At 39.2% G+C, this 10,692-nt stretch overlaps 1 protein-coding gene across 1 annotated transcript in view; it reads left to right on the forward strand.

Annotated features, from left to right (window-relative positions):
- LOC147605158 (putative 3,4-dihydroxy-2-butanone kinase) overlaps positions 1–2,091 on the forward strand; it is a 73,556-nt gene extending 71,465 nt beyond the window's left edge. Inside the window, exon 20 of the mRNA XM_086793704.1 lies at positions 1,590–2,091. Coding sequence (XP_086649830.1) covers positions 1,590–1,715 — 126 coding nt within the window. The 3' untranslated portion in view covers positions 1,716–2,091. The remainder of the gene's footprint in view (positions 1–1,589) is intronic.
- Positions 2,092–10,692: the final 8,601 nt, after the last annotated feature.

Here is a 10,692-nt window from a genome sequence, read left to right on the forward strand (position 1 = left end):
AGTTTGTGTGGTTCAAGGGTTCTCTACCCAGGCTGTCTCCCAAAATGAGATGTTGTAATAATGAAGTGTGTGTCAAATTTCTGTGTTTTTTTTCTTTGTGCGCATAAAAGGGCCTTGATCATATAAAAGGTTCTATTCCCATATTATCCTCTCCCCTCTTGCATGAGTGCAAGCTATTGCACCTCGCAAGTTACGAGGATGAGGGGGATTATTACTATGGAGATGTCTTGGTTTTGCACCTGTGGTGGAGCTCCTTTATCATGCCTTGTTGACTTGAGTCTGGAGGCCGTCATTGATGTTGTTGCTTAAGGTTTTCTCAAGCATTTTCGAGTGGGGGGTTTTGTTGGGATTTGAAGCTTTATGTGTGTGAACCACCCCTTAGTATGTGTAAGCGTGCCTATGTGTGTGAACAGCCTCTAAAGGCTAGATATTATGTGTGTATGTAGTAAGCAATGATCAGCATATGTGCCATGTGTCAGTGTTTAGGGGTGTGTGTGAACAGCCTTTAGACATTATGTGTGTATGTAGTAAGCAGTGATGTCAGCACATGTGCCATGTATCACTATTTGTGTGTGTGTGATTGAGTCATAAGATAGGCTCTAAGCCTATAAAAGCATTGTACTTGGTGAAGGATTTAACACATCATCATCATAATCATCATTGGGTGGTGCAATACTCTGAGCTTTGTCATCTTTTTCTCTCACTAGGTCTCCATGCACTGGCACCATGGTTGTCTTTCATCCACCCTAGCTTGTGTGTTTTAAACCCTAACTCTACACTCAACAACGGTACTCTTATTTGACAATTTGGTGGGCACTAATGACGTTAGTGGGGATGTCGTAGTATCTAGTCCATACTATACATGATGGAGTTGATGGTTTATTGTCTTGTGGATGATTACCATAGGTTATAAATTGCACTTTCTTATAAGGTGAATTTGGGCATGTTCCTGGATTCATCTAGGTATATCTGGAAATTTTGAGTTTCTCCTCATATTCATGATTTTGGAGCTCTAGTAGGAACTGTTTGTGAATGTACCTTGGGGTGGTCGCTTGTGATCTTATGGGATACCAGGATTATTCATCAGAGACTGTTGGTTTCTACTTTCTCTACTAGTCTTCAGTCAATAGTTAGTTACTTACCACAAAGCTTCCATTTCGACTAACTCTTTCTCTTAAACACTAGCTGATTGAACTTCATTTATGGTTCAAACACAAATGTCACAGTAAAATGAGGCCGCCTTTTGTATACTGGCTGTATGATCCGGAATGTTTCCATTTTCATACAATCATAACATGGGCATTTCTCCCAACTTTTGCATGGTCAAACTTTTATTCAGGGGAGAGAGTATTTTCTTTCAGACTACCAGCACCACCTCTTCCAGTCCTAAAGGCATTTTCATTAAGATTAGGAAGCAACCACCATAGAATATTCAGGCGAACTCATCTAAATTCTTGTCCGTACTTGAGATCAGTGGTGCGACTCTTTGTGGGTCGACTTGCAACTTTGTTCCAGTTAGTGTTCTGCATGTCTTTAATTGAAAAACTGATTTGTATCTGACCAAATTCATCTGTGCTTTTCACTTTCAGGCTGGGCGATCTAGCTATATCACAGCCGATGTTCTATCGAGTGTTCCTGATCCAGGGGCCATGGCAGCTGCGGCTTGGTTCCGGGAGGCTGCTATTACAGTAGCTGCGTACCATAAAATTTTGTAGTGTAAAAGATTAAGCAGAGGGTCTTGGAAGAAAACACTTGTCCTAATAAAACTACTAACAGTCGTAGAGGCGTTAGCGTGAGTTGCCATGCATATAAAAGAGAGGCTCTTTGATGCACACAGAACTTGCACATGTACTAAATCACAAAAAATCCATTGATGGGAGATTGAGATGCAAAATACCAATTTATAAATTGCCAAAATTCTAGCGACCTCAAAAAAAAAAAAAATTTTTAAAACACGTTAAGCCAATTTACTAGTTCTCGATCTTTGAATCTGATTGTCAATCAAAAACATTGGAGCATGTACTATCTTGAGAAATTGTCTGCCCCTTACCATTGGAATCTTTGCCTTCTACTTGATTATTGATGACTTTATTGTTGGAGAAGCATTTGCAGGTGCTCCACCCTCGTGTTGATATAGTTAGAAAAACATTTGCTCAATGTTCCATCCTTGTGTTTTTATTGTTAGAAAAGCCTTTGCTTAATGTTGTATCTTCTTGTGCTACTGTCGATGACATATGTACTCTATTTTGTAAGCCTCTCTATATGATTAGTTGCCGTCGTCGTGGTGAGCTTTCAGGTAGCTTCCCAATTTAGATAGTTTATGATCCCAATTTAGATAGTTTAAAAAATCATCCATGAATTATCGAGACATTTCACTATCATGATTAGTAATCTTAATTATTTAGTATCTAATGATAATTAATTAATCATAGAAATCCATATGTATTGTTGATGGAGATTGAGATGCAAAACAACAATTTATAAATTGCAAAAAGTCTAAATTTTGATCTTTAAAAAAAAAACTCACTTACGTTAAGCCAATTTACCAGTTCTTGATCTTTGAATTTTATTTTCAATCAAAAACATTGGAAGTATATTTGCAACATTGGTTCCTTGAGCATGTACTATCTTGAGAAATTGTCTGTGCCTTCTCACAAACGACCATTAGGAATCTTTGCCTTCTACTTGTTTATTGATAGCTTTACTATTGGAGAAGCATTTGTAGGTGCTCCACCCTCGTGTTGTTATACTTCGAAAAGCATTTGCTCAATGTTCCACCCTTGTGTAATTATTGTTAGAAAGGCCTTTACTTAATGCTCTATCTTCTTGTGCTACTATTGGTGAGAAAGATGTCCTCTATTTTGTAGGCCTCCCAGGCCTTGTGGTGAGTTCTTAGGTAGCTTTCCCAGTTTAGATAGTTTATGACCAACCCACAACTTGGTCTAAAATAACCAATCAACCATATTCTTTGACTAGGACTATATTAGACTACAATAGTGTACTCATGAGAATGATGTATAGCTCCCATAGCCATTTGAGTTTATCTGGACCCTTAAATGGGTCCTACAACCTAAGAACAATGTTTCCTTACATTACTATCCAGCACTCACTAATGCAGTCAAATAGCTTGCACAACAAGTGTCTGCCAAGTAGGATGCATGCTTGTGCGGGCTATATGACCACATTAGTGAGTATTGGATAACAATCCAAGGACATTGTTCTCGAGTTGTAGGGCCTATTTGAGGGTCCAGAGAGCCTCATATGGTTGTGGGAGTTGTACATCATTCTCATGGAGAGGACATTGTTGTAGTCTAATATGTTTCCACTCGAGGAATATGGTTGGTTGGTCATTTTGGACCAAGTCGTGGGTTGGTCGATATGACTAACCTACTTTCATAACATCTTCACAAAGACATTGGGGTAAAGAAACTCCAAAGATTCAGGAGCTTACTTAGAGTGTAGGATATAGAGTGAGTTAGGGTGAGTGTTGAGATATCGAGCTCAACTAGTGTAGGTATGGATGACATGATGCTAGTATGACAGTTTCGCACTTATGCCACCAGCATGGTTGGTGAGATTATGGTATACGTCAGTACAAAGGATCGGGATAATTGGCATCTTCATAAAGCCATTGGGTGTAGAGAAGCTTCGCACGTTCAGAAGCTTATAGATTGCTTGACAGCAGCCACTTAGTTTGCTATAGTTATAGCACCCTCATATAGTCGGGTTCACACTATGGACAAACCTTGTATGTTTTAATAGAAGAGTACTCTCCCTTATGGTATGTACTCTTATCTTTATGTTATTGATGTAGACAAGAGAAGAGAATAAAAGAAAATTTAACCATCCATCCATCTTATGTGCTTGCCTACTCTTGTGTGTTTGTGTTTTCTTACAAGAAGCTCAAGCTCACCCTTTCCCCTATATTCTTCTCAAAGGAGATACACTTCCAACTCTTAGAATCCCGCCTAGTTCTGAATGAGTACGAAACATGCCTGAAATAGTCACATATAAATGTCTTGAATGTGCAACTGAAGGTTTCTTACCAAAATAAGATTCCTGGAATGTCATGCCCTTCATTGCCTTTGCATTACTCTTATTAAGAATATGCAATGCAATGTTAATTATCTCAGCCCAAAAAGAATTGTGAATTTCTTTCCCTTTCACCATATTATGCACCATGTCCATAATTGTGCAATTTGTAATACCATTTTATTGTAAAGTATGAATCTCTCAATCCCATGCTCCTCGCATAGTAGGCATTAAATTGAGGTGAATTCACATCCTTCTTTCCTTCGTGTCATCTCGATAACTGTATGATTCTTACACTTCGCAACACCATTTTATTGCGAAGTATGAGCAACTATCAAATCTCTCTTGATCCCATGCTCCTTACAGTAGACATTGAATTCACCTGATGTGAATTATCGTCCTTGATCTATTTGAAAACTTCTTCAACCTCTTTCCTATCTCATTGTCTTTTGAGCCATGTCAAATTTTGAATTCTCTAAAAGCTTCAACCTTATCCTTAAAAAATACACCCATATCTTCTTACCGAAGTCATCAATCATTTTTAAAAAAAGAAAGAACGACCCAATGCAATGGTTTGCATTTTACCATAAAGATCTGCATGGACAAGCTCTAGAGGAGCCTTTGCATGATTCTTGCTTTCTTGTGGAAATGTATGCTAATGCTGCTTCTTGTTGCCCATCATATCAGTTTCACATACATCTGACATCTCATAAAATGCTTATGAATGTGTCAGAATCCCAGTCCTTTATATCTCTTTATCTAAATCTTCCATGCCATAGCTTGGTTTTCCCGACATCGGCTCGAGTTGTAACCCCCGAGAGCTCATACAAGTTGTTGCACCAGATTCCTCTCCCTACAACATTGCCAATTGTCGTTAACGTCTGTGATGGTAGTAGTACACCAGCCTTATCGAAGTGAACCTTCAAGTCACAATAATCTATGGCCATAACTAAAATTATATTTCTCTTGATTTTTGGCACATAAGTGACATCGGATAACTTCTTAGTATCACTATTGCTAGAAACAAAAGAAATGGTACGTGATCCCATGGTTAGGCGTTTGGCATCGCTCTTGACTGCTACTACTATGGACTCTTCCAAAAGCTTAAGAGAGCTACTCCATCCCTTTTAACTGGTCATATGTCAAGATGCTACTCCATCCCTTTTAACTGGTCATATGTCAAGATGCTTCATTGTGGATGATCTAGAACCATCGAGTGGTGAGGAATGTTTTGTCTTTGCACAATTTCTTCGATTGCCACAAATAACTTCAATTTTTCTTCAGCATAGATCTCAAACTCCTTCAAAGGCCTTTAAAGTGCCATTCTTCTCATTTGCTTCCTTCTTAGTGTACATGATTTGATCATTGACTAGGCTCATCGTAGTAGAAACTCTTTGCTTTTGATTTCTTCTTCTTCTCATAAGCATTGGGGTTATTGTCGCCCTTGTTAAAATTACAGCAATGTGATGAGCTATGGTGGATCAAATGCTTGAATCAACATCATTAACAAAGTGATTAGATGATAATTAAGATGTAATTAGTGAGCAATTAAGATATAATTAGTGAGCAATTAACAAATAGCTTAATGTAGGCATGGATAATCAAAAACCAGCAAATTCTCATTAGGCCAATGCCTCAATTTATAGAGTTTACATCCAAGTATCTAATCCCACTGATTTCTCCTTGATTCACTCCACCTCTTTTGCTTGATTCTCTCCACTTCTCCCAGAATATCTCCACACTTCCTAAATCTTCTCATGCTACCCTTTATTCTCTCCCAGTAGATTCTTCTCACCTTTTCACAAGTTCTTTCACATTTACACATTCTCTTTTACAGCCTCTAACCAAGGGCTTGTTCCTGCACACACCCTATTCACTTGTATATTTCAACACCTCCCCTCAAGTGAATACTCCTAGCACACAATACTCCTAGCACACCTGGACTCTATACCAAGTTTCCCTCTTACTTGATAGTCCGCGAGCGACCAGTGCCTAGCAGACCTCCCCTCAAGTGAACTTAGCACACCTCCCCTCAAGTGAACTTAGCACACCTGGACCCTGTACCAAGTTTCTCTCTTACTTGATAGTCTGCGACGACGACCAGTGCCTCAAGTCCCTAAACTCATAGTCCTTTGACACTCTCTCTCTCTATGTGTCCAAGGCTACTACACGTGCCCGTGACCTTGACTAAAGTGCTCACACATACATCTACCCCGTGGCCTACATCATCGGTGGCTCAGAGGTGGTTTTACTTTGTTGGGGCAGGTTACATTGGGTTGTGGGGTTTCTCTCTCTCTCTCTCTCTCAGAAAAGATGATCCGACTCCACTTCCTTAGAGCCTCCATGAAGTTTGCCGATGTCGTTTCCTTCTCCACTGGGTTTGCTGTAGCAGTCTCTTGCACAGTTGTGGCAAGTGAAGGTCCTTCCTCCTGATCTGCCTCTTTCTCATCCTCGTCCTTGAGAGAATCCTCCTCGGGTGAAGAATGCTTTTTCTTCTCCTGATGTTGAGTCAAGCCATTTCTTCTCTTTGCCTCTGCTCTCTTGCTCTAGTAGAGCTCCTTCTATCTCGTGTAGCTTCAATTCAGGTACATTCTTTAGTGTTGCTATAATATTTTCATATTCACCTTTGTCCACACTCTTTAGAAGCACTACTAGTGCCTCATCATCTTCTACCTTTTTGCCAATAGCTGCCAGTTGTTGCTTAATGCTTTTATATATGTTCAAGTGTGTGATTAAAGGTTCACTTTCCTTTATATCCAATTTGTAGAATTGCATTATATGCGGGGAGCCCAGATCTGAGGCCTTAGAGTTCAAATGAGCTCAAATGCTTTCAAGGCCATCAATAGCAATTAGTCTAGTAGAGGATTAAGCCAAGAAACACAAGATTTGACCAAACATTGAATGCTTAATCTCTGTTTTACCAAAGTCACCTGCAGATTTGATGAAGAGCTTGGATCTCACTCTAGACTTGATCAAATCAATTTCTGACTTCACCATCTTGTAGAGCATGCTTGAAAACCCCCGAGGCTAAGAGGAATTAGATCAATTTGATTTGGAGTAGACAAGATCTGCAACTTTCTCAGAAAAAACTGCACTGAAAAAAATGCGATTTTCTCTTGAATGCGTAGGCGGTTTGATGATATTTTTGCATGGGCTGGAGCCCAATGGTTATGGCTAGCTAGGGCTGAAAGGTTTTGAGCTAATGTTGTGCCTAGAGTGAGAGGAAGCTCCTCCACTGGCTGGGGGTGCAGAGACTAGTTAAAAAAGAGGTGAAAAATATTAATTTTCTACTAATCTTAATTAGTAAAGTGATTAGCAAGATAATGGACTCACAAAATGATGGATTCTAGGCTTGGCTCTGATACCATGTTAAAATTACAGCAATGTGATGAGCTATGGTGGTGGATCAAATGCTAGAATCAACATCATTAACAAAGTGATTAGATAATAATTAAGATGTAATTAGTGAGCAATTAATAAATAGCTTAATGTAGGCATGGATAATCAAAAACTAGCAAATTCTCATTAGGCCAATGTCTCAATTTATAGAGTTTACATCCAAGCATCTAATCCCAGAATATCTCCACACTTCCTAAATCTTCTCATGCTACCCTTTATTCTCTCCCAGTAGATTCTTCTCACATTTACACATTCTCTTTTACAGCCTCTAACCAAGAGCTTGTTCCCGCACACACCCTATTCACTTGTATATTTCAACAGCCCTTCCCTTATCTTTCTTTGCATTTGTGGAGAATGTAACGTCACTACCATCTGTGGATTTGAAATGCATCTCCTCCTCCATTAGCATTGTGCCAAACTCCTCAATCTTCTCTCACTAGTCTAGTGATCCCCACAATCATCATCTGATCGTGTAGATTCTTTATCCGTGATATAAACTGCTCTACCCATTCTCCTTCAGAATACTTTTATGCTACAAGATGATTCTTAAGGGTTTATCTCCCCTTATCTGATTCCTTATCTCATACTTGTCTTGCTATGATTCACAAGTTGTGGTAGTATGCTCAATAAAGGTCATCATCACCGAATCAGTGACAATGGAGACAGTGGCATATAATGTATGCTCAATCAAGGTCATCACTGAATTAGTGATGCTAGAGACAATGGCATATAACGTATTCACATTCCTTAGCCTCCATGCTAAACTAAGACTAGGGTGTAGCAATATAGTCTTCAAATAGCAAACTCCCAAAACAACCTTTATCTAGAGCTTAAGTTATGATACGATGTAAGAAAACACAATAGTGAAAGCAAGATCTTCACAATACAAAGCACTAAATTGTAGAAAGAAAGAAATGGAGAATAAGTAACATTATTGCTTGCAAACATTAACCGCCTACCCTTGTGCTCTAGGTAAGGAGCTTTGATGGTGATTTAGACAGATTCTAGTTGGAGGATGTCTTGCTTCTAAGAGTACTTGAACACAATGAACTTGATGATGAATAAAGGCTACAAAACTAGTGTACATATAGCGCTCAAGGCTAGCTTTATACAACCAGCAAAAAAATATGAGTGTGTATGGTTCTCATATCCTAGGGTCTGCACCATGTAGGCCATGTAGACCTCCTCTTGTAAATCACCATGTAAAAAAGTATTCTTTACATCCCTTTGATGTAAAGACTATCCCTTGGCTCTGGCCATAGCAATGACTGCTCTCACAATGCCATTCTAGTAAATTAGGCTGAAAGTCTCCTCCTAATCAATGTCATAGGTCTGTGCATATCCTCACAGACCCATCTAAATTCTACTTTACTTTATAGATCCACTTGTCTGTAATTGCCTTCTTCTCTTTAGGGGCAAAGGCACCGAATCCCATGTCTCATTTAGGTCCAATGTAGCCCTCTCTTTATCCATGGAATTTTCTCAATGTTTATGTCCAAGTGTCTCCTCAAAACATGTGGACTCTATCTCTTGTATTGCTTTGATTATATATGCATAATAATGAGCCATGATATTTCAACCTGTCCACTCAATATATGACCCTTGTAGATGTTCATACACCTGGATCACTGCCAAGTATTCTCAAGACTACTTTGGCCCTTTGTACACCAGATGTAACAATAGCTAGGATAAACTCCTCATCAAGTCTCTATTCTTAGGCATTATGAAAGGCAGCATGCTCCACATTCCCTTTTCCCTTACGCGATACATGTGAATTTGCGAAATTTTTAGCATGCATAGTACCACCAAATGATGTGTTATAATTGCATGCATTTTGCCTTAACCTTCTTGACCAAGGTCTAATAATGGACCCGTTGTTAGAGGATTTTCCTAGCTGCTTGCTGTCACTGCCACGTTGTTGTTTACATCACCCTCTATAGAATTTTTCAATGGTGTGTACCAACTAGCTACTCATCACATCAAACACAACATCCCTACTCACTTACATCTCACGTGTAGTGGCTGTATAATCTCTATAATCTTTTTACTCAATTAAACATACATTTTTCTACCTTGGGATCCAATTTTCTTCTCACCTCTTCTGATACATGTACAGAGGCAATGTACCCAAACACTTTCAAGTTTGCCAATTTGGTTTTCTGCCATTAGACTTTTGTTGAGACATCATACCATGAACTGTTGTAGTGGAGGCTCTATTTATAATATAAACTAGAGTTGTACTACTTCAACCCAAAATATTAAGGCATTTCTTTCTCATTCATCAATGTACTATGGACAACTTCTGCAATATGCATTCCTTTATGTAACCCCATTTTGTTGCAAGGTGGTGTACCTACATGTAAACTACCTCTTTATCCTATGCTCTCTTAGATAAACACAAGATTCATTGTAGAAATATTATCCCCCACCATTTGATCTTAGGCAATTTATGTCCATACTTTTGTCTTTCTCAACATAGCCTTGAAGCTCTAAAAGTGATTAAACACTTCACTTTTCTCTTTGTTAACCTGAGGTTAACTAGGGACCTTCCTACCTAGTTTACCTCTTCCTCATCATCACAGCGGCGGCGGACGTCATCATCGACATCATACATTGAAGACAACCAGTATGCACTGGAGTCAATCGACGAGTGCAGCTTACCACGTGGCAACATCGAATCGCCCACGTCAGCATTGGATATCCAAGTTAGCATCATGTATAGCCAATTCAACATCAGCCACATCATCATCGCAATAGTCTACATCATCAAGAGTTACTTAGTCATCACAAGGACAAGTCCATGTCATCGCACGACAACCAAGTCAGCATCGGACTATTCCATGCCATCACTCGATAGCCAAGTTAGCATCATGACAACCAGTCAGCATCACGATAGTCCATGTCAGCATTGCGATTTGCCAAGTTAATATCGCAATCACGTCGTCATCATCGTGATCTCGCCACGTGTATCTGAGTGCCAAGTCAATATCGTGATCGCTACGTCATCATTGTAATATAGCCACATCATCATCGTCCCAATAGTCCACATCATCAAGAGCTACTTAGTCATCAAGAGGACTAGTCCACTGGGAAAATCCCAATTCCCATTTTGTAAGATAAAAAAGATGGGAGCTCATGTGACATATTGTTGGAGAGTAGTCCACATTCTCTGACAACTTTGGATTTGGTATGCTTAAGATACACTAAAAAGTATATTGAAAAGAACATTCCCAAAGTAATGGGAATTTCCCAAACTCCCTA

This window comes from Cibotium barometz, chromosome 60 (assembly GCF_041138505.1).
Source record: "Cibotium barometz isolate CiBa-2024 chromosome 60, ASM4113850v1, whole genome shotgun sequence".
NCBI lineage: Eukaryota > Viridiplantae > Streptophyta > Polypodiopsida > Cyatheales > Cibotiaceae > Cibotium > Cibotium barometz.